This window comes from Ictidomys tridecemlineatus, chromosome 7 (assembly GCF_052094955.1).
Source record: "Ictidomys tridecemlineatus isolate mIctTri1 chromosome 7, mIctTri1.hap1, whole genome shotgun sequence".
NCBI lineage: Eukaryota > Metazoa > Chordata > Mammalia > Rodentia > Sciuridae > Ictidomys > Ictidomys tridecemlineatus.
This window is the reverse complement of record NC_135483.1, coordinates 32,458,210-32,484,549: the sequence shown is the minus strand read 5'-3', so window position 1 is coordinate 32,484,549 and position 26,340 is coordinate 32,458,210. Positions and strand designations below refer to the sequence as shown.

The 26,340-nt window shown below is 28.8% G+C and overlaps 1 protein-coding gene across 49 annotated transcripts in view; it reads left to right on the top strand.

The window, feature by feature from the left end:
* Rims2 (regulating synaptic membrane exocytosis 2) overlaps positions 1 to 26,340 on the top strand; it is a 559,411-nt gene that overhangs the window by 379,222 nt on the left and 153,849 nt on the right. For 18 of the 49 annotated variants that reach the window (XM_005316267.4, XM_005316266.4, XM_021724861.3 and 15 more), the window contains 2 exons: positions 2,906 to 3,085; positions 3,972 to 4,081. In XM_005316267.4, coding sequence (XP_005316324.2) covers positions 2,906 to 3,085; positions 3,972 to 4,081 — 290 coding nt within the window. Of the gene's footprint in view, positions 1 to 2,905; positions 3,086 to 3,971; positions 4,082 to 4,901; positions 4,935 to 7,439; positions 7,509 to 18,571; positions 18,662 to 26,340 lie in introns of all 49 variants that reach the window. The other 31 variants (XM_078016803.1, XM_078016809.1, XM_078016806.1 and 28 more) reach the window with 7 other exon arrangements.

Genomic DNA, 26,340 nt, shown 5'->3' with positions numbered 1-26,340 from the left:
CTTCTTGCCACAAAGAAGAGACTAGACTTATCCTTCAGAGATATAGCCATTTAAAAAAAATAAAAGATCTCAGCTTTATAAAGGAAAAGAATAACTAATTTCTAAGTAGTTTTACTTTTTATAAGTTTAGTTTTAAAGAAAATCTGTTAAATTTACTTATACATTATAAACACAGAATGTCTTTGTTTTGCTATATGCTAGGGTTCTGAGTTAGAATATAGGACAATTGTCATTGATTTCTGAATATTACTTTGAAGCATTTCATTGTTTCAATTGGGGTTTTTAACTTTCTTTTCTTTTCTTTTCTTTCTTTCTTTCTTTCTTTCTTTCTTTCGGAGTGTTCTTAATGTTCTTCATATTTACACAGATACTCTATTTTGAGTATACTTTAGTCTGGAGTTATGTCATTGGGATGGATGGATGAATGAGCAGATATCATAAGCTATAAAAAGAAAGCTCACAAGTCTATTTTTCCCCAGAACTTTGCATGAGTTCCTTGGTTCTTTCATTGAAAATAGAGACCCTAAAACAGCAAAATTGATGGGAAGGTACATCAGATTTCTTAAAATGTTGAAAATCTCTTGCAAGCAACCACATTGACTGGAAAAATAATTCAAGACTGAATTATTACAAACTCAATGATTCACAATTGAGTCAGATAATTATAAAATTATTTCCCTCAGAAATGACTGAAAAGAGTACTAAAATTTAATATTAATCATTTTTACTTTTTCTTATGAGTAAACACTGACCTTTAAATTCAAAGTCATTCTAAATTGTTTAGTATTATGGCCCATTGTCAGTTTATCCTTATATCAGAATCTGCATATGCTATTATATGTTTTCATGATAGTTGTTTCAATAGTGGATATTGTTATAGTACTATAAGTCAGTATAAATCAATGAGAGAACAGTTAAGCAGTATCCTCACCAAATATTGTAGATCAGAGGCCACTAGGTATTGCAGAGTAGTAGTCTATCAGTCCAGGCAAATGATCCATTTAAAAAAAATCTGAATTATTTTAAACATAGATTAGAAAATATAGAATATTTATTAAAAAATGGAACATGACTGACCATGAAACTATCTTTTAGAAGACAATTGGATTATTCACCTAAAAAAGGTTTAAATTTACAAATGAGGGATCCTAAAGAGTTATCAAACTGCTAAAGAGTAAACTGCTCTTTAGCAGTTTGATAACACCAATGGCCACCTATTTTAGAACATTTTATATACATAAAGTAAAATAAGGCGAGTAAGCAGAATTACGTTTTATTGAAATGTAGTCTACAACTTGAGAATTCCATGTAGGAAATAAAATATGTTAAACCTGATTTACTTATTATTTACACTTCTCAGTTGTTGCTATGTGAAGTTATTTATATATTCCCGACTTTATACTGACTCAAATATAGGTTAAAATTCTCAAGTTTTATATATTGGTGTTGATTCTGCTATGAAACTGGGTAACTCAGGTGTCTTGCTTTAAATTTTCTTAAGTTTTACCTATTTAAACCTATTTTTACCAGATTGTGGGTATAGGAGCCTATCTTGACTTTCTCTGTGTTATCAAAATTTAAAATATAACTTTTTATTTCCCTTAACTGTGAAAACACATTTTGGGAAAGTTTTCACTTCTGTTGTGGTTCTTCTGTGTTTCACTTATTAACCTATTTTCATCTCACATTATGATAATTATATATTTCTTATTTTTTGTGGAACGAAAATATAAAGAAAATTTAGGAGATTGCAGGATGTGATATAAAATAAATCCAGTGTTTCCTTTCTAAAATCTTCTAATTTAAAGTCTTTTGGTTTAAAATTATATGATATTTGGGAAATTGTGTCCTTTTCTCTTTTTCTTTAATTGCTTGTAGTTTTTCACTATCAAAAATAAGGTTGAAAGAATTTATAGGTAAAGTGAACGTTCTGGTGAGATTAATGTTGTTTTACTCACTATAGTATATAAGCATATTTGTTTTGTAATCACAACTGGGTGGAAATATAATAACATTTTTTGGAGTATTACTTTGGTGTATACTACTTTGAGTTCTAGACCAAACCTAATGTTTTTAAGGCTTCTTACAAATTGTGGGGTTGGTGTTAGAAAGCATTTATTGATCAAGTTAGGAATAAAAGCATTATATTAGGTTTCAGGAATACAAAAATCAATAATGATAAGTTATTTAAATTTACTATTTTTCTTTCAACAACCATTAAGTTTTAGTGTTAGATTTATTTGTGGGCAAAAAGACCACATTATTTCAGTGAATTAAGACACATTTTGAATTGGTTGGTATAGCTAAAGTACACTGAGGTAGATGACTGATTAACCAGATCCCTAGAGTGATTTCTCTTTGGGGTCATGTTTAAATATGGCTGCATACTTCAAAGGTGCCCTATTTTTGTATAACCTCATTTTGATTTTTCTGTCTGAATGTTCAGGTTTATCAGAATATTATTATTGTGTTGAAAGTATTTTTATATCTTAGTTGGTGTACTAATAAACAGTGTTAGGGGCTTGAGAATCAATGTTTACATCATTTTCTTCACTATTTTGAAAATATTAGGAAAAGTCATTGAATTCCTTTAAAATACAATAATACTTCACACAGTTCACATGTTATGTTTAGGAGATTCATTTTGGAAAGCAGACAGTTTTGGTTTTCATTGATTATAACTCCTATTATGTTCAACGGGAGTTTTTATTATAGACAGATTGCGATTCCTTAGAAATTCTTAAGAAGTTTAGTGAGATTTTGCTCAAAATATGTTGGGGAAATTTTTTTAAACATACTCAATAATTTTAAACAATTACCTTTCTCAAAATCAGTTTGATGCATCATGACCAAATAGAAGAAGGGCACAAAGATCAACTGAGCTGCTTTTTGACTAACGTTTCAGGGATTGTGAAGCAGCAGATAGACAGCCATATCACAGATCCAGATCAACAGAACAACGGCCTCACCTTGAGCGGACCACCACCCGCTCCAGATCCACTGAACGTCCTGATACAAACCTCATGAGGTCGATGCCTTCATTAATGACTGGAAGATCTGCCCCTCCTTCACCTGCCTTATCGAGGTGAAAGATAAATCAATCAGACTAACTTCCCCCTTTGCACCACCAGCACACCATTTTATTTTCCCAGCAGCTAAATGATTTCTTCTATCATCTTTGACTGATCACTAGTAACAGTCAATACTAACCTTTTCAATGTGAACACACTATTTATATTCAGTGGATATAATAGTGTGTGGTTACCATTGTAATTTGTTTATTAACTGTCCTGACTGCATTTGTTTTGTGATTTCTCATTAATCAGGAGTCCTGGGTAAATGCCCTCATAACTATCATGTTCTTCTCCTACAGAATGAGAAATTACTTGTGTCCATTAGACATCACTTTTCTAATGTTCATCATAATGACACTAGTCAAATGTAGAATTTTAGTTTCTTTCTGACAACACTAATATCATGTATTAACCAGTGTTTTCTTTAGCTGAATTTTGAATTACTCAGGGTTTTATTTGTAGTCTCATATTTTCTAATGAAGGGATGTTTAATATAAGCCTGAGTAAAAATCTCTTTGGATCAAGAGAGGAAGATTAATGTTAAGTTTGAAATCTGGTAGAAAGAAGTGTGAGGTAGTAGTTTTTATTTTTTGAGCTACAGAATTCTCCTCTTTCATATAGAAAGAATACTAACTTACATTAACTATTCCATGGATTTTATCATAGGGTTTTGTGTGCATGTATGTGTGTATGTATGCATATTACATAAAAATGTAAACATCTTTTGGTATTTAAATAATCATTCAAATATCCATATTTTGTTCTGTTTTCCTAACCTTTTAATCAGCAGCTAAACCTCTTTTTAAAAAGCACTTACACAGCTATCATATGAACCAAATGTATTAAAAGCATTTAAGTGATTGTACTGAAAATGAATATCAATGATGTATCTTGTAGGTCTCATCCTCGAACTGGGTCTGTCCAGACCAGCCCATCAAGTACTCCAGTGGCAGGACGAAGGGGCCGACAGCTTCCACAGCTTCCACCAAAGGGAACATTGGAGAGAAGTAAGTTTTATTTCTAATTTTATCACAGGGGAAATACACATGGAAGCCAAGGTGAATCAAGATTTTATTATTACCTTTGTGATAGTTATCTTCTTTTGTTAATGGTATGCCTTACTGAACGTGATAGTAGTTTTATTTATGAATATTATATATTCTATGTTTAAAATTTATATTATTTGGAGGTAAAGTAAGCTATCAATTTTTTCTTGCACATTTTTCAAATGTGAATAAATGCATTTTAAAAGTAAACTTAATAGTCTTAAATAAGCACTTGGATGATATTTCTTTGCTGCAACTAAATTTATGTAATTGTTGATAGTTACATAAAGTTTATTAGTAACTAGCTAAATCAATTTTCACACACTGCAAAGGACTGGTTAGCTGATGCACACCAATGGTGATCCTTCTCAAATCTGGAGTACAAGAAAAAGGTAATCATGAATATATAAAGAAAGATGCATGTTGTACTGATGTTTTTAACAATTTCAAATTTTTACATAAGATGCAATATTTGCTAACAAACATGAACATTCTTCTAAAACATTTATAAATTTATAAAATTTTGGGTAAAGGACCTTTAAAAGCATGGATATCAGAATATTTTAACCTCATTTAAAAAATTATCCCTTTATTTGGTAACTGGGTGTGTTTTGCAAAAGTATATATACATGAATATTTATAAAAGTATATATCTTAATCACCATTAAATTTTCTTTAATATACAATTCATCCTATGCCTTTGGAAATTTCTGTTGTTTTTAACCCCTGTGCTTTGGTTCCCTTTTTTTGTTTTGTTTTGTTTTTATTTTATTTTCCCTAGACAATGGAGTCAAGGAGATAGAACCTTATGAAGGTCTGTACATAAAGGAGGGTTTGTTTTGTGTCGACAGCCTTTTTGAGGGGCTGTTAAGCAAAAATAAACCCAACTGCAATTGATGTTCCTTCATTACATAGTTTTATGTACAGCAAAATTATTTTGTTTTATGATTCTGATAAAGTATTCAACTTTTATTTTACTTGGAAATGAAAAGAAGGAGTTAAATTTCATTGATTCATCAGGTGAGAATGCAAAGAATGTAACTTCTTTTAAATGAGTAAAAAATATTTGCTCTTTTGAAAATATCTAATTTCCTTTTTAGGCCAAATTCCAGATTTTGAGTAAAAGTTTAACCAAAGATATCAATTGCAGTCTGTGTTTATGTCATTAGGATGTAAACATAGTCTAGTTATATTTATCATCATATATTTCATTTTATATTTATGATGATATTTTAATTATTAAATTTGGCTTTCTTGAAAAGAAAGTTTTTTAATTAGATAGTGATTGTGGTTTGTATTTTCTACATCATTTTTCATATTGTAGCAAGATTGCTTATAGTATTCAAAGTTAAACGATAGTTTTATGATTTTAGTACTAAACCCTTCATTATGACTCAAGATAAAATATTAAATTATGATATATGGAGTATTTACAAAGACATGGAATATTTACTTTTAAAGACAATAAAATCCCCTACTAATTATAGAATTCTGAAACTGTTGGCTCTTTTATTTACTGATGAATGTCCAACACATAGAATAATGCCCACATTGTAAGCCCAGAATAAATATTTGTTGAATGAATGCATGAAATGTTTATCTAAAAATTGCAACACTACCTAAGATAATGTATAAAGTGCCACTAAACTAATCTTGTCATGACTTATTGTAACAAATTTGTAAATGCTTTGCATTTAAGCAGCAATGTTTTCATTGCCTTATGTAACTTGATAGAAAATGTATTCTTGTTAGTTGTAACTGAATGGCTACCAACTTCTATTTTGTGGTTCTTTTTTTTGTTTTGTTTTGTTTTTATATAGCATAATAGAACAATTCAGTGCTGTTGTGATTAGAGGTCTATTATGCTGCCTGGTAAAAAGATTTGAGCAGCATTTCTATAATTCTCCATTATTTGCATAAGACTGGGAAGCCTAAAATTTTAAATGACTTTCCACAAGGAAAATTCAATAATTATGGATTTTTTATCTCCTCAAGATTTTTAAACGTAGAATTTCAGCATCATTTATTGGCATATGAAGTCAGAAACATAAAAGATTACGTCACAATTTTCTAAAATTTTAATTTAAATATCTTGTAAAGCAATAGTCTACTGACATAAGACTAGATCTGTATTTTTTTGTTTTTGGTAATACCAATTATGCCAGAAAACTGATAATATTGTTGATACTGAACATAAGGGTTGATAAAGGTTCTAAGGGATTATCAACAAATATTCTAATTACTATTTGTCTTTTTTTCCTTTATAGAATCCATTAAAACCACAATTTTCCTTTAGTGTCTCCAGTTGCAATTTTTCCATATTTTTATTTTTATTTTATAAAAGAAAGATGAGCTAAAACTTCCCTCATCCTTTTCAGTAGGAAATTGAAAGTTTTTTCTTTTTTTAAAAAACTTAATAGTATGGATGACTTTTTTAAAAAAAGTATTTTCATAAGTGTTTATATGGAGACTTGAATAGATACATGACTGTAATTTTCATTAGTTTTAACTATGAAAATTATCTATTATCTCTTTAAGAGGTCTTCAATTTCTAGTTGAAATTACATATGTGGTAACTAAAAATAAATAACTCAAAATAAATCTCATCAAATTATTTTCTCAGTGCTGCCTAAAAAGTTAGTTGTCAGAACTTGTATTTTGATGTCATTAGTTTAGAATTAAAATATTGAAATATTTATTTTCTAATCCTCCTCAGTAACTAAAAGTTTAGCAAGTTCTATTTTCACTCTTTATGATTTTGGTTAAGTATTTTATATTGTCTTTTAATTTAGTTAGTTTAAATTCATACATTTTGGTTTTTATTTTAGTTACTTTTTGTTGAAAGAGAAATAAAATAAGAGCAATATGGAAAATGTAATGTATTCAGTAATTGCAAGACATTATCATTATTATTTTATTTTCCCCTTATTTTGTTGTACTGCCATTATGTAAAAATAAAAGTTTGTCATATCATTTTTGTTTCTCCAAAAGGAACGTTATATAGTATTATTTTTTCTAATAATATACCATGTCAATAGACAAGGCATTTTGCATATTTTACCTAGTTTCTCACATATTCCAAATATATTGAGCTCACCATTTCTCCTTTTACAAATCACCATCATCATAAAAGCAGACAGTGTGATAATTCACTAACAGTAAACTTGGTTTGCAATTACATGTCAGAAACTCCTTTATCAATCTCCTTATAATCACTCATTATACAATTATGAATGTTTTTGTTTGTTTTATTTAATTTAAAAGTAATTATTATACCTATCTAGTCTTTTTTTCTTTACTTTTACTCATGTAAATACAGAAGTTAATGAAGAAACTGTGCATGTGGAAGAGAAGGGGGTAGAAAAGCTGGGAGAAGAGGTCAAGGCAGGTCTGTCTGTGTGTTTAAAATAAATGAATGATTTTACATGACTTTGGGCCACATTATGAATGTGCAGTAAAGAACAGATTTCTGCTTTTCAATACTAATTTTATAATAAATTATCTGATTTTATTAATGAAGAGATATTATTTAACCTGTCTAGGCAACATGTCACAATATTTAATTTATTCAACTGGTTGGATTTGTTTAAATCAAACTAGAATTATGGACTGAACCTGTGACCTACATGTCTGCCTTTCCTATACCCCAGCTTATTCATTTACATTCAAAACATTTATTTAATTACTCAAAAAAAATTTTTGAGCTGCTTGTAGAAAACTGTATTTTACCATGTGTTGCTGTTGGCAAGGGAAGCTCTAGCTCCTTCTCTAAGGATTTTGAATCTATTACAGGTAAATTATATGGAAATGTAGAATAGAATATAAATCCCATTCAAACTTTTAGAGACTATGATCACTTTCATATTATTATTTCCTAAAGTAAGAACAATTAACTTCTTCATTCTAGTTCCTCTTCCTTCTTCCAGTTCAACAAATACTATAATATGTTTTCAAAATCATAATTTGTGTTCATATAGTCCTCCTTCTAAATGGTATGCTGACCCTTTGTTTTTGGCTGGTGTTTTATGACCATCTTATGTTTACATGTCATAATATTTGCCACTTTTGCCAGAATTGAAAGAATTTTAAAACATAAAATATTATATAATCAAAATTATTTAAATAAATAATGAATTTATTTATTTTTATTTGAAACTAAGAATTGAATCCTATTCTTATCTAAGTTGCTAGGTTTTAACAAATTTAACTTATTTTAAACAATGAATAATAACTTTAAGTCTATTTTTGTCAAATGTTTAATTGATCACTTTTTAGTCATAATGAGTAGAATATATATTGTGTACTTTTTTCTCTCATTATGACAAGGCAATGTCATATTGTATATGAGATATGTTTTCATGATACATTCTCAGAATAGAGTGAAGTTTTTAAAACTAAAAACATTGTAAACTGAAATTGCTATTATCAACAGTTTTTTTAGTATTATAACAATGAGAAAAATGATTCATCAGAGTACATCTGATGATGGAAATAAAGTCAATTTTAGCTACATAGTTCTAAAAGTATACAAAATCTCCATTCTGAATATTTAATACTCTAACTGGAAGAATTCTGCACATCTTTTATTTTCCTTGAATTCTATAGGAATGACATTTTAATGCATATTTTTTCTTTTAAAATATTTTTTAGTTGTAGATGCACACAATACCTTTATTTTATATATTAATTTTATTTGATGCTGTGGAATGAACCCAGTGCCTTACATGAGCTAGGCAAGTGCTCTGCCACTGAGCCACAGCCCTACCTATTAATGCAATATTTTTAAGAATGTATTCCATTTTTATTTAGTTGGGCAGTTAGTGTCTTCTATTCACCCATACTTCTGTATATCATACTAGTTCTCACAAATACTGAAACCCTTCATGCTGCTTATGAATTGGCTTCCACAATAATGACAGTTTTAGGATAAAGTTAGTTTAGGGACTTAAGCAACAGTTAGCATCACTTTAATTTTGTCTTCTTGAAACTAAGTAAGTCCACTTGTTGGACCTGACAGTTTCTCACCTGTTTCTTACATCAATTATTAAATTGACTAAAAGTCATAATTGTAATATATAAATGACTCCTTGTTCCTTTTGTTTGTTTTTACTGCTTTTTCTGAGAAGTATACACTTAACTCTTGTTTTCATTACTGTGGCATGTCATCTTTAGTGCATGGATTTATTTCTTTAGTGTGTGATTTCATACTTTTGATGTGCTTGGCTTTTATTTGGGTTGTTAATTACTTCAATTATTAATTACTGTTGTCTGTTTTCAATGTTATAAAGACAATAAGGGAGAAACACCAAGCCTACCTAATAATGGGAAAAAAGGCAAGTCTGAAAATAAAGTTAATAGTGCCTTTCTATATATTAGACACTCTATATTATCATTTGTAATGTGTGTGAATATATCATTTTTCAATTAGGTAATTATAAGTACATTTATTATTACCAGGTTAGGTTATCCAATTTTGCTATTTTAGTTTATTCAGGAACATGAAATTCATATTCAAGACTTACCTTATTGATCTAACCCAATCCTATTTTATTGAAATGTATAGGTCTAAAATTAGATTTCCTTTTTGATTGTGTTAAATGGCAAGATTCTAAGGAAAATATAGGTGGTCATATTAATATGCATTCACAGAACCAAAATACATTTTTCAATCCAGCAGTTTTTAAATTGAAATGTTGAAAAGTATTTTAAAATAGAAAAGAAAATAATTTATGAATTCAACAATAATGAGCATAAAAAATTAACACATAATATTGATGAGCTTCTCACAATTGTATACATATAAATTAATATATTGCCTTGGCAAATAAAAATGATTGATTTTTAATACTTAGATTTGGTTTCCCTATAATTATTGATGACAGAATTCCATAACTTACCTCACTTAAATGCTATTAAAATAGGACTGTATATATTTTGTAATAATGTATAAGCAAATATAGCTATATATACTGATTTAACGTGTCATTCTGTTCTATATCATAACATTTGGCCCTTGTTATTGGGTCAAATTAAGATATGAATAGGTTAGTGCTTAAGTCAAAATGACCTTCAATCTTTTTTTTAAAATATTTTTTCAGTCGTTGATGGACCTTTATTTATTTTATATGCAGTGCTGAGAGTTGAACTCTATGAAAGTGCATGCTAGGCATGCACTCTACCTCTGAACCACAACCCCAGCCCTTAAATCTTAAGAATATTCTTATCTGACTTCATCTTTCATAAATAATGTCTACAATGTTCCATGTAAGATTTAATTAACACTAAAATAAATTTATAATTTTTCTTACATTGGAGTCTTAATTATTCATTAATACAAATGCTATGATATTATTTAAAAGGTGGAATGTAGCAAAAATAAAATTAAATAATATATTGTAAAATATGAATTTTCCATAAAGCAACAAAAATTTAAATGAGCTTTCAACATGTATTTACATATTTGTCATTTTATCTGTTTCTTGATCTTCATGGTTTTTGCTTAGTACTTAGGAATGAAACTTTTGATATACATTTATATGGATCAGTGATCTGAAAGATTAGATGTGTCTTTCTAAATGTTCAGTTATAAGGGTGCAAAAAGTTTTAAGCATATATTGCCATTTCATGTTTAAGAGCATTTAGACATGTTAAGATTAGATGTGTTTCACATGAAGTAACCACGTCAAAGGTTTTAACTAACTATATTCCCTTAGTAGAGTCTTGTTTTTCTGACTTTTCGTTGACTTAGAATACTGTCAAGTCATTCATTCCTAGGCTGTTCTTTTTTCTTATTATTTCATTTAATCTCGTGTGTAAAGGTTCACATTGACAATGATTATTGGGGCCTCAGTTATCTACACTCATTACAAACCTTATTATTTTATTGTGTATTAAAAATCACTGTTGTTGTATATGCCAATCCTGTGTATGGTGTAATTGAACCTAAAAGAAATAATGAATGAAAATTTGAAAAATGAGAACTCTGTACATTTTATATATGCTAACACTCATGTTTATTTAATGTAATCTTTCAATTTTTTAATTGTTTATCTATAATTGAAGTCTAATTGCCGAATTGTTCCTTTTTTCTCTTCTTTGAATTTATTGTTAATTTTAAATATCACAGTAATGTTTATGTGTAACTATAAGGTGTCAGGTTGTTTTTTAATTGTTTAAAGCCCATTTATAGATCAGAGATATTCCAGAGATGAATGTTAGAAGCATTTACAATATTCCTTCTACTACTTTTATATTCAATATGATTAAAAAATATTGCTATGATTCCACCTGTAACCATTTGCTAGAAAGCATTGAATGGAGTGGAAGACTTAACACCATCTTATCGTAGGATAAAATACAAAGGGAGTAAACAATTTAGTCAGTTTTATTCTGTGTCAGGCTATGAAGTACTCACATACAATTCTGGAATAGATGTAGTGTCCTTTGCCCTATAATTAGTGAGATATGTAATCAGTTGGAGCTATTATGTTAACCTTGTATTGATAGTCAAATTATTTGGTGTATGGAAAAGCTGAAAGAAGAGATCAAGGGAACAGAACATATGAAGAACATGTGGGAATCTTTGTGTTCACCTTTTATCAGATAAATCCAAGTCCACATCTTTGCTATGGAGAGCCATTTGGCCCCAAACTATCTGCTTGTACTTCACCAAGACACTTATCAGTGTTATGTGGTTTAGCTCCTAGATTCAAAGTCAAGACTTAGATTTAAAGAGACCTTATGAATCTTTTAATAAAACTACTTTTCTTTACAGATAAAGGAGCAGAATTCTAGAGGGTAATAAACTTTCAATGCACATAGTAGCATATCTCTAGTATAGACTTTGAATCTCATGCCCCTTCAGATGGATGATCTTTTTCTTGCATGGACTTCATCCATTTATAATATGTAAGACATTAGCTAAAGATTTAGTTCAATTTGACCAAAATCTGCTGTCCAGGTAGTCACTGAGGATGCAAGAATGAATAAGACATGTCTCTTTCTCTGGAGAGCTCTCAAGAATAAAAGAGCAATAGTATAATAACAAAACCTACCTGATAAAGTTATTTTGTACTGCGTAACTTATGTAAAATTATTCAGATTATGATACGTATTCAGTGTCAGCTTTAAAGAGGAAAGGTAAGTTATGAGGGGTTTTGGATAGGTTTTCAACCCAAAATATTTTTCCCATTATCTATCATAGTACTTCATATTCTGCTATTCTCTAATAGCTAATTTTAATAATGCAAAGCTCTTAGGCCTTCTGGAACACTGAAATATAAATATTCCTGAGGCAGGAGCTTTTATTACATACAAAACTTCATGGGAATAAGTGAATAGAGAAAATCAAGTTGTAAGGAAAGGGATGCTGAAAGATGTGGTAGAGTACTAAGTACCTTGGAAGAATAATAATAGCAAACTCTATTCATTCTAAACAATATTATTTACTGTGTGAATATGTTACAAATTTGCTTTCTTAATTAATTTGATATATTTAAATTGCTTAGAACAATACTTGTCACCTATTAAGTAATGTATAAGTGTTAGGTATTATTACTATAATTTCTTAGTACAGTAATTGCTATAATTTTGTATTTTTAGCACATAATCTAAAAATATCAATTTTATACTTAAAATCAAATTAAACTTTATTGTGATCATTGAGCCACCTATTATATATCATCATATTTGATCATATATATATAGTTTTGTAGTTCTTTAGGAATCTTGGTGCTATTCTTGATCAAATAGCTTTCTTAAGAAACAATACCAAATGGAAATAAGTAGGATTGTATTGTAGTAAGTTACTTTATAGTTCACTAATACATTCATGTAATTTACTTATACATGTTTCAATTCATTTGTAAAACTCAATATACACATTTAGAGTATTTTTCTCAAAGTATGCATGAACTTTTTAATCTACTGGGGGCTTTTCAAATTTCATGGTGTTTAAAGGACTCCAATGGAAGACGGATGCTTGGGTCTTAAGTTCATTTCTTCTTCTAAATTTATGATCTTTGTCTTTAACGTCTTTGGGTCTTTGTTTCTTCTTCTGTAAAATTAAATATCCTGGTAAGGATATTAATAGAAAATAAGTGCTTTTGAAGATATGGCTGATAAAATCTAATGTCTCAAATAACTTTGTTTCTAATTCATTGTTTATGTTGTTATTGTTGTTTGTTAATATTGATTTGGAAAGTTAGCAGATACAACATAATTGACTGTCAGTAATTAATTCATTGTCAGTATTATATATTAAACCCTATCTATTAAAAAGTCATATCTCTTTAGAAACACAATGGGATGGATGGAAAAAATATTTGTTCCTTTAGGATAGTTTCCAATGTGTAATCACCTACATTATTTTGAACATAGATAACCTCATAAATAAGAAATGAAAGGAAAAGGTGTTGGGAGAGAGAGGGGAAGGGAGGGGAAGGGAAGGGAAGGGAAGGGAAGAGAAGAGGAAGGAAGGAAGAGGAAGAAAGGAGGAGAGAGGTGGGGAAAAATGAAAAACAAACAGGTTACAAAGGAACTAAAATAATAATTTTGATGCTCATTGTGAAGGATGCTTGTATTTCTAGGCATTCTAGAAATTGTATATGTGTCTATTATGTAAAAGTAACCTGGTAACAGTGAGCAGGATGGACTTTTAAGAGAAGGGAATGAAGACATATGACTATTTGGGCTATTGCAGTATTCAGTGGTTGGTGGCCTGAAGTACAGGGAAGACTAGAATAAAGAGGAAAGAGAGCATTTAAGATTTTTTTGCCAATTCATAATTAATTCCCAAGCCTAAATGAATCAATTGTGACAATTCAGTACTTATAAACAGTTATTTTATAAATTATTTGCCTAATTTACCTTTCCTTTTTTGGAGGCCTTTCCTCTTCATTTTACGTTTCTTCTTTTGCTCGTCACTCTGCAGACTTCAACCTTTGTTCAAGTTCATTTCACTGTTGATTTCCTAAATACAATCCTAAAGTAATTTTTCTTCTATTAAAAGCCATTTATTTTTAGAATGCAATATGGTATGAGAAAGAGTGTGGGTTTTTACAGTGTACCAACTGTTTCTACAGTGTACCAACTCTGTGACTCTAGACTTTTAATCCAAGTTGGCTTTCTGAGAAAGGGAAGTCAGTGCATTTCTTTCATTCTCAACATTCTGCTTTGTGTATCCATCCAGTAAGGCAATGTGTGTGAATCATTAACTAGGATAGCAATTCTATTTTTATTAACTAGCTCTTTATTTTCTTATCTGTAAAAACTAGGTGATAAAAGGTCTCTTTTGTGTTTTATATGGTCAAATGTGGTGTTGTATATTAAAACACATTGAAACATGCATTATACAAATATAATATTGCTAATATAGGAATTTGTGCTCTTTAAGTCGTAGTATTAATATAGGATTGGCTACCTGGTGTGATGAAATTAGTTGGAATATAGTTACTTTTAGACATACAAATTCCTTAAATATCACTTACAAAAAACAACACCATAGTTAAGTCTTCATGAATATAGTCACAATTTATATAGTCTTATAATTGTCTAATAATTATTAAATCAATCACCAAGCTTTTCCATCTAGGAATTTGTGATTAGATAAATACAGTAATTGTTTAGGAACTTCTAATCTTAAAAATTCTTATGTATTTTATTAAATTTTAAAAATAAATTTTCATTACACATTAATCATATGACATTTAAGAAACCTAGGTTCACAACTAAATATTTATTTATTTATTATTTATTTTGTTGACATCAGGGATTGAACCTGGCACTCAACCACTGAGCCACATCCCCAGTCCTATTTTGTATTTTATTTAGAGACAGGGTCTCACTGATTTGCTTAATGCCTTACTGTTGCTGAGGCTGGCTTTGAACTTGTAATCCTCTTATTTCAGCCTCCTGAGTTTGTCCTACTGTACCTGGCCCATACTAAATATTTAATCAATAATATTTTTAAATATTCAATAAGAATTTTGGCGAAAAATTATATTATTAGAAGAAACATTTTTTTCCTACTCAAATGGTTTCTAGTTTTTCATTAAAGCCAATTGACACATAGTCTTACAAAATAACAGTCACCACAAAAGTCTACCTCTGATTTTTACTTTTTTGGCAGTAAGAACACAGTATCATTGGATAACTCTCTACTTAAATTTCAATATTAAGGAATTTACAATTTAAAACTGACAAGATTTTAGTTTTCAATAATTATAATGGTCCTTTAGTACAAAGGACTTTAAGGTGTTGCAAGCTCAAAATTTTTGCCAGTTTTGTTTAATGTCACTAAAACAGCTTTCAGACAATTTGACCATTTTCCTTGTAGCAAACTTGTTTGGTTTAATGACTTTAAATGTTTTATCTTAATTTTATAGTTTATAAATTCCAAGAGGGCTGGGTGTAAATAACTACCTTAGTATTGTTTGTTGTTGTTGTTATTGTCGTTTTGAGTGTTGAATTAATGTGTTATAGTCAATCTGTTCTTTTTATGACCTTAATTTTGTTTAAAATAAACACTTAAATTTAAATATAGGGTATAATAAATAGCTGTATTTCAAACTCTTGAAAAATCTTCTGAACTCTCAGGATCTCAATTTTATCAGGTCTGTTTTTGGTACTCTTCCACAAAGTTTATTTTGACTAATCAATTAGAAGGGTAAGAAGTAGAGCAACTTCGTATTTTAGAAGTGGAATAACCTTACAAATATTTCAGAACTAGCTTTCTTATATCAATTATAACAAAAATCAGAGGCCACAGAAGTTATAGAACTAGCCTAAAGTCATATACCTACTCAATGAGGGCCATGTTCTAAATGACACCTTTCTTTGCTCCATTTAGTCACATGTGAATATCTCTTCCATCAATCATTGATAGATTTGATTTAGTTTTTTCATTGTTGTAGGCTGGTCTTTCTAAGTATTATAGTTATTGTAATTTTTTTCTTTTTGTCATAGTTTTTCAAAAAATATTTGCTAATTTCACTCTGTCAACAAAACTGTGTCTACGAAAGAATTATTTTCAATTAAAATGTCAAAGAAAGTGTTTAAAAGCTAACTCTAGGGGCTGGGGATATAGCTCAGTGGTAGAGTGCCTGCCACTGAGCATGCATGAGGCCCTGGGTTCCTTCCCCAGTCCTGAGGGGGAGAGGAATTAGTTATGTAAGTATGTTATGTTTGAAGATTTTTCAAAGATTTTTTTTTCTTCAGACTTCAGAAAATACTGTTAATTTACAGATTTTTCAAAACAAATTCTACTTCTACACAGTCAGTCTTCCTTCAAGGGTAGCAAGACTTCTATTTTTTGGAACATCACAGAGTTTATCAAACATTTTAAAATTATAACTATCGTTTTGCTTTTTAGATGCATTTTGTGATGCTTGTAAAATCTTTCATGTTGTTTATTGATAGATAATAAAAGTACAAGTCTTTTAAAATCAATATATTCTTTATTATTTTTGTTTATTTTTCCTCAATATGGGAAAACTAGTTTGTTGGCTTTTATGTTTCTACAATCTAACTTTGATCAAGAAGCAAATGGGCAAATGGTTTTCTTTTATTTAGTTATTCTTATAACTAAAGATGATTTAACTAATGTCTTGTGATTCATCAAATTTTTTTAAAAAATTGAAGATTTCTGTTCACTAGATTGAAATATAGCATCTTCATCCAGATTGCTTATAATTTGAAAATCCTACATTGTATCTTTATCAGACAGTTTACTGGTTGGAAAATCAGGGTGTAAACTACACATCTAGGTGTAACTTTAATATTCCCAAAGCAAGAAGTTTATTTCTTTGGAATAAATGATCTATCTTTTATGAGAATATAGTGTCATATTATTAATACCATTTATTTCAGGTTAAGGAATTTGGAAATGCTTATACTTAATGTAGTTGAATCTAACAGTATAAGTAATCAAATAAAAAACAATAATATATTCAAAATCACATGTTTGATGTTGCAATTGGGATTTTTTTCCCCATTTTTTGAGTGATTTTTATCTTCCCCATTATATTTAGCTTAACTTAATATTATAAAATGTTTGTGTTCTAATATGTATGGTTCAGGGTGGCTAATTTCCAGGGAACCATGTATGGCATAGTGAAACTGTATGGGAATCAGAATTATATAGTTAGGGTCTTCTTATAGTTCAACTTTAGAAATGTGAATAATAAGAAAGGGAAGTGGTAAGAGGTATAATTGTTTCTGACTGCTACTATGAGACTAAGATGACATCATGGCCAGTGAATCTTTTAATATGAGTCCAACAAGACACTTCATGAGCTGTACTACCTCACATCTCATCTCTATTACTGCTTTAATCTGCTTTCAACTACTCTCTCCTTTGTTAACTCTGCTCCACCCACAGTGACCTTCCTGTTTTTCTGGAACACATCAGACATGCTTCTGGGCATTTACACTTGTTTATTCCTACCTCTGGGCATGTATTTATACTTGCTTATTCCTACCTGGATTGTCCACTCTTATATCCTTAAGTGCTTTACTCAAAAGGTGCCTTCTTGGAGAGGACTTCCCTGACTGGCCCATCCCAAATGTCATCATCTCTTGTATATTTCATTTACCTCTTACCTACCTCATAGTTGTCTTTTTAGCAATCACCAATGTCTACATCACAATATATTTTACTTATTTACCTTGTTAATAAGTTCTGCCTTTCCCACTAAAATATAAGCTTTATGAGAATATGGATTATTACCTATTTTATTTGCTATTATATTGTATCTAGATGTGCCTGGATTATAGCAGATGCTGAATACATATTTATTGAATGAATGAGTGTTATGACACACTAGAAATAATTCTAAATAATCTGAGATAAGTTTGGTAACTCATATTCAACTAAGCTGTTACTGCTAAATATTTTTGTCTTCCTTTATCAAGGGTTTTACTGAAATATTTCATACCATATACAATTTTGTCACTTAAAGAAGATTCTAAATATAGTAGTAAAATAGTCATTTTTATTATATATACATGTGTATTCATGAATTTTCTCTGGATATGCACAAAAATCTCTAATTACATATAAATATTTAATTTCACCACAATAAAATAATGGTTAAAAATTATTTCTAAAATAAATTAGTATTGTTTAATAAAAACAAAGACAAGAACTTTGTCAAACCATTTTAATTATCATTAGTTACTATTTCTCCCTGCCTCAGCCCCATTCATTTTAATGAAAATAGATGTTGAAATTTACCAAAAATAAATTTTAATTTCTTGGATTTTGAAATCTATAAAAATATTTCAAATAATGCCACACTCTTATATTTAAAATGTTTATGTATTGTGTAATATGAGAATTAGGAGAGATTTTTTTTTAAATCTTCAATCCCTGAAGTGTTTTTAGGTTCTTGTTATGCACATTATCTACTGTTTCTGAAAAGCTCTGATTACCTTTTTTTTGATTTATACTAGAAGTTACATGGGAAGACCAGCAGAAAAAGGTGAATGGTACAATAAGTGATGACACACCATTGCCGAAAAAGAAACACCAATCTGAGCCAGGTTTGTCAGGGTTTGGAAACCACATGAAAGCATGAGACTATAACATTGCATTTCATGCTTTTCAAATGTGTGTGTCCTTGTTGTACCTCATTTTTCTCATTTTGGTGTGAACTTTAAAGTGTGTGAATCCCATGTAGATAGAATGGTAAATACTGTATTTCAAGACTTGTTTAGAAAATTACTTATAGATATTTTGGGGAAAATATGATTATTATTATTAATATTAGTGCTTCAGGGAAAAAATGACTAATGTAAGCACAAATGATTATGTGCTTTATATATTTGATTGTACCTTAATGGAGAGGTAATAACCTCCCTAGATAGTACTACAGAAAAGCTCAATGTATGATTTAAAGGCTATCTTTATAGGCCATTCCCATTTAAAAATACAAATGGTACTGAAATATTTATGTTGTATATTAATAATTATTTATTTGCAACTTTTGGAGCCAAAATTACTTCCAATAACAAGTAGAAGGAATGGCATGTTTTGTCAATTCACTAAGTCACTTTACACAATTAATTTTATCAGTGAATTGAAATGAAGTGTTTCGTTGTATTCACTCATTCTTCTCTTTTTTGATTAACTATAAGAAAAAAACAAGTTTTTAAAAGGAGGAATAAAAGGAAAGAAATGAAAATTTGCAGAGATCAATCAACTGAATAATCAGTACTACTTTTAATAAGTAATTGGATGAGAGTACCTAAAATTTTTTTATTAAAATTCACATTGAGTTTTACTAATTATATTATTATTCAAAATGACTCTCTCTATATAGTAGCAGTGTTAATGTATTTTTATGTGGTGACACATTTTGTCTTAGAACTCTAAAATCTGTATTTTAAAGATGTCAATGTATAAATTCATTTACAAGTATTCATTGCCTTCATGTTGTTTTTGAGCAATTGCATTTGGCAGTGAATTATTGGGGTAGATATCATGGACAAAACAGTTGTCCTCTTAGAGTCTATATCTGACATAAAAAGGCAAATTAAAAAATAGTTATTAAGAAATTATAATTATGATAAATGCTATTAAGGAGAATAGAGGACTTTGAAAAATTTATCACATTATATCACCTGTCTATAGAGCAAAGAAAGATGGCAAAACACAAATGACAATCCGTGAATTCTCTTTAGTAAGGCAGTACATATTGAAAACATAATGAACTACAGTTCACATTGGAAATTTAAATATTTTTAAAGACTTGGAAGAAAAGCATTTTTTTCAAATATTTACTTAAGAATCAATTAATTTGAAAAAAATCATAATTGGTTTAATATATTTAAGTAAATTATAAAAAGTAAACAAAATAAATAGAAACTGATACTATATATTATGATTTATATAATTAAATATTGCTGTAAAATTGTCTCCTTACTATATTATTGTATGACATGGATTACCTTCAGTCATAAATTATTACTTATGTTTTTTTTGTCTTGTTTGCCATCATATCTAATACATTAGTGTGTTTGTGGCCACATATATATCTACATTTGTATATTAAAATCATGGAACAATGCAATGTTTGGTTAAAAAAATTGTAAATCTCACAAATGGAAAATTTTAAAGATCTATTTTATGTATTTTTTATTCTCACATATACCATAGGTTTCTTTTTATCAGTTAATCCTTCTAATTGAATAAGATCTATATATATAGTAGAGGGAAATTAATTAGAGTGCATTAATATTATAGTTTAAATTGTTTTTTTTCTATTTTGGCAATTGTGTGTTTTCCTGTATTCTGGGAAAATTGGTTCTTTAAATTCAAATTTGAAATGTCACAAGTAAGTACAAAATATACGAAGGTATTAAAATGAATGTTAAATTTTTGTTCCATATTTTTGTTTATTTCTAAAGAAAAAAAGTATATAGAAAATATTTTTAATTACTGAAACTTCAGAGTCATAAAATTGGAGAAAAATAATGGGCTATCAAGTTGGGCTGATTGCATTTGAACAACATGTTTATGAGCCTGAACTTTATAAAAGAAATGTTTGGAATCTTTATTTATTTTATGTTTAACTGCATCTATAATATTAATACTATATTAATTATGATCAGTACCTAATATATCATTTTTATGCTCTCAAATCTAAGAGAATTTGTGAATTGATACATATTCCTTATCAGAAGTTTATTGTGGTAAACTTGTGGCATTAGAAAAAGTTGACAAGGACTTTAATCCAAACCTGGGATTGAAGTTGGTTATTTATCAGTAGCATATTTGTTTTCCATTTTATGAAATTCTATGCAAGAATATTTATAATACATGAGAGTTTTGCCATTGCTGGGAAGTATGCTAACAATCAAAGTGATTTTTTTGAATTAAAACTTTTACTATAAGCATAAGACTATAGAACTGAGAACTAAATGGCAAGACACAGATAGAAAATGAATTAAATATTTGGATGGATTTCATATAGCATGATGAGTATCTGCTTTTTTGTAGAGAAAAATCAGTATTTCTGAATTAGGATGTCTTTAGCAGCAAGAGGGATAGTCTCTATAACTTAATTGATAGCTGTATAGATGAAGACCTTTGGGAGATATAACATAATTAATCATATTAATGTCTTTGGTGTGAGCATAAAACACAAAAATTCTACATATAATCTTAAATTTCACAATCTCTGTTCCCCTTGTGGAATGTGGATTAGATTTCTTTTAGACTTTAATGTTAATAAAACATTTTTAATATAAATCAATGATGCATAAGTAAGAATAATGTGTTGTTAATTTTTAAAATGAGCAATCTGATTCCAGACAACAATATTATGGTCTTTAATAATACAGTACTATTGAATTTTACTATTTTTGCCTTATGAGATTATCTGTTTAAAATAAGTAGAAATGTATGTGAGAAAAGAACATATTTCTACATAAAATATTTAACCTTATATTTTGCTTATTATATAAAATGTTAGGAAAGCTAACTTAAACAAGAAGTTCTCCAGGTTAAATGCATGTTTTGAAACTCAAAATTTTATAAATTTCTCCAAAATGAGAAACTCTTGGATAGACTGATCTTGGAACAGTCACAATCTTCTTGGAAATTTAATTTTAAATGATTTCCAGTATGTTTGATGATTGTTTGTTACTAGTTATAAGAGGACTATCAGCCTTGATTTGTTGTTTTCTAAGTGTAACAAATGTTATATCTAGGAAAATCTTAAATTGACTTACCTACCTTTATTGTAATTACTCTGAAACCATGACAGTTCTCTTAATTTGCTTTATCATATCTGAAAATAAGTTTGTGGGGGTTTTTGTTTATTTGTTTGTTTTTGGTAAAAGGACAATGAAACACTTTGTTGGGGTATGATATGATTATATAATATTTTATTTATTGAAAATAATTGAAGTGTCAAGTTATATTTTACTACTTTATAGCATCTTAATGTATGCATAAGTTCCAGTTTAGCATTGTGTTATTTAATGTATTAATTTCTAGTTTTTTTTTCCTATGTGGATGTTTCCATATAGTATTTTTAATGTAATTTATAATGATAGTTAATAATTTGATATTCATAGTGTTAATTGATACAATATGCAGAAATATTTGGATTAGCAATTTCTATCAGTAAAAACAGTGAATAATCATAGCAGAGTTAGAAATTTCTCATTACTTAATTTTAACTTAGATCATGTTTTATAAAATTTATTTTAAGGAAAATAAATATTTAGTGAAGTGTTTTGTTAGTTAATTTTATACTTAAATTTTTTCTTGAGTATTTTCATATCTTATACTTCTTTTTCCTTTTATTCCTGAATATTTGGGATTTCTTTAAAGTAGGAACAATTTATGTCAGTCCAAAGCATCATTCTAAACTGGTCTTCTAATTTGATGCTAGTTTAATCCATCCAGTCTGGAAAAATGAATCAGGATTATATTCTTGGTCATTATTAGGTATTTTTAAATTATTCTTGGATTGTTACAGAATGAGTATAGTTTATTCTTAATGGGAAAAGTGATGTAAGAAAAATTAAGTAAATGTTTTATAAAATAAATCAGCTGATGAAATTTTGTAGTTAAATGTTCCTCATACCTTAAGAAGTAAATATAGGCTTCCCTCTTTATACACAGGGGCCTGATTCTAGGACCTAGTGTAGATATACAAATTTAAAACTGCTCTATCCTTATCTTTGTATCACTGAGATCCTCCTAAATGCATGTTTATTTAGGCTTTCTTTTGAAAAGTAGCTTCCCCATCTCAAAAAAAAATCTAAAAATCTATTACCTTTAATAAATCCTCATATTATCCTCATACTCATATAACTTTTAGTTATGTGCAAATGTTTTTTGTTTCTTACCTAAAATCTTCAGGCTTCTGTGTCATTGTGTTAGGAATATTTAAACATAATGTTTGCTCCTTTAGGATAAATGTCAACTCAAGCACAATTAAATCTGGTAACAGGACTAAGGTATGCCTATTGTAAATGGTGATAGGTGGGTACATTAGCACAGCAACAAAGTTTCAAATAGATATTGCATACCCTTGGTGAAAACTATACTTATGAGTAAACAGGCAACCATGTATTGCCTTTTTAAGTAAAGTTGATTGCAAATTATCATTTCTGTTTGAACTCCATATGTTTATTTGAAAAATGGTATTAGTTAAACCATTATATTGGCAAGGGAAGAATTTTTGGTTCACACAAAATTTTACATAACAGCTAACACTATATTTATTCCCCTTATCATACTTTTTATGCTTAATGAAAGTGATTTTATATATAAAAATTTTGGTAGATTTTTAATTAAAAACACAAAATGTAGATATTTGTAGAGAGAAGGAGTGTTTGTATATGAACATGCATGGGAATATTATGCCATTTTGCTTTATTAAAAATCAATCCTGGGCTGGGGATGTGGCTCAAGCGGTAACACGCTTGCCTGGCATGCACGGGGTGCTGGGTTCAATCCTCAGCACCACATAAAAATAATAAAGATATTGTGTCCACCGAAAACTAAAAAAATAAATATTAAAAAAAATTCTCTCTCTCTCTTAAAAAAATCAATCCTTACTTTTTATAGTTTGCAACTTGTTATTACATTAAAATGTAAAATATTTGTTGAAAAAAATTTAATGTAAGTAATGAAATAGTGCTTCTGAGTTACTCATTGTGTTTATAAATATTTTTATTTCTTTGATTTGGGATGTAACCCAGAAACTCTTTACCACTGAACTACATCCCCAGTCCTTTTTATTTTTTTATTTTGAGACAGAGTCTCACCAAGTTACTGAGGCTGATCTCAAATTTGGAATCCTCCAGTTTTATCCTTCTGAGTCACTGGGATTACAGACATTGGCCTCCATGCCTGGTTGTTCTATAAATTTTTTCTTTCATTGTGATTTGAGAAAATCTTTTATTTCATGTGATATAATGAACAAAAAACAAATACTACATTCTCTTAACAAAGTCTTTATGTTTGCTAAGTCTAAAATAAAGATTCAGCCATATTTGTGCTAGTGATGGATACCTAAGAGAAAGAATACTTTTACTATCCTAATCACTCTTCACTGGTCTTTGCATGGTTAAATGAAGACTCTGGTTTACTGGATATAGAGGTGGCTGTAAATGGTTATTAGTTAAAAAGAAAGAAGAGTTTTTTCAAATTGTCATTAACAGCACTGAAAAGTATAATATTGGACTGTGGCATAGTAAGGATCAAAGGAAAGGTATAGAGATGGAAAAAGTAGAAGGAAAACTCTTCTCTCAAGATTCACTAAAGTCTGCTATTCACTATAATACTACAGGCAAAATAAGTATGGCTTGTTACCATTTTAGTAAGACACAATTTTGGAAATGAAACCATTGTAAGTTTCTCCTTTAAAATAAGGATTTATTTTATTGCAAACAGTACATAATAAAACTGTGACCACAAAGAAGGCAAGAAAGCCCCCCCAAATAGTTACACTTTTTATAACTGTAGTTCTATATTGAAATCTTACGATTTGCATGAACATTTTTTCTGGTAAAGATATTTTTCACAAGCTTAGTTGTTATCTTTTTATTAATACATCATATTCACATAAACAATGGGAAAATGATTTAACAGATACTTTTAATTAATGTTTTGTGGTCAAGGTATTTCATTTTCATCCCATTATGAGTAATATGAATTTTGTATTATTATCTAAAAATTGCTTTTAATTACTGGTTCTGAGATAATTGTTACCATATTCCTTACAAGAATGAAAGAATTGGTGGATTACTTGACTGGTTGTATCATGTACCTCTTTTTAAAAATGTTTCTAATTAAATGCTATACAATAAATGTCCAGTTCAGGGGACGTCATGAGAGGATTTTTTTTTGTTCATTTCTTACTTGTTTGACTTTTTGTTTCATATATTTTATTGGGTCCCATAATATCTAGTCGATAGAAAATTGACTGGGTAATCAGGAACCATCTTTTCTATCTGGCTTTACCACTGAACTTGTTTTGTGACATTGGGTAAGTCACTCGAACTCTACATGTGTCCCTTACTTATTATAATAAAGAGTTGAGAAGAATTTAATATTTTTAATCTTTATTATAAGATGAAAATCATTACATCAATGATACATAAAGTACTCTAAGATACAGAAAAACACTTGATAGAGAAAGAAGCTTCTTTTATGTGTGGATTTCTTATGTTTTCTGCAAAAAAATTAAAATGTATTTTTAGAGATGGAGTATATATAAGTAATTATTTTATTTAATTCATACCAATTTCATTTTAACATCTGAAGAAACTATTTTAGTAGAATGGAAAATGTGTAGGTAGGGAAATTCTGTGTGTACACCATAGGCAAGATATGATACTGATCAACATTGTCCTTTGTTAATATAACATTGATGATTCTGTCTCACCTTCTTTAAGAAATAGGTGGACTGGGAATAAAAAGAACATAAAGCATATATCAATTTAATGTGTATGAGTATGTTTCAGTATATTTTTGTTTTGTTTTATTTTTCCTATTAGTAGCTTCCAGTTTGGAATACAATTGTGATGAGTGTCTGATTTTTGAATAGGTGAAAAATGTGCATATAAAATAATAAAAGAATATCATTTAGCTTCAATATGTGTCACTTATGTTTCAATTTTGTATAGTTTATACTAGAACTTCTCTTTTTTCCTATGAAATATTGGGTCATCTTATTACTTTATCTTAAAAGTAGAAAGTTTTTTCCTTTTTCACTATTTATAAAAGATAAGTTTGTTATAGGAAATAATTCTCTCAGGAGTTGTAATTTCAATTAATTGATAAGCCAACATATTTTTCCAAAAATTGCTCAGAAAACATCATACAACTATTACGGAATTGACTGTTGTATTTAAGAATTTTGTGGTCTCAGATTCAGAGCTAAATGGGTAATTAAAATAGGAATTGTTTTGCTTTTTGTATTGTATTATTAATTTGAGTTAATCATATTAACATTACTAATATTTTGAAGGACTCTTTTTTTCTTCACTTGCTAGGTTTTTCAGTCTTTTTCAGTTGCAGAATTTTTTTCCTTGCTTTCAAATTACTATATAAATTACCTTTTGAACTTCTTCACTAGCAATGGGGAAAGAAGTGATTCCAAAATTCGTGCTCTATTTTAATAGATATTTAAGTTGGATGGGTACATTTTCATAGAAACTTTGGTGGTCTATAATGTGGTCTTTGCAAGAATATTCTG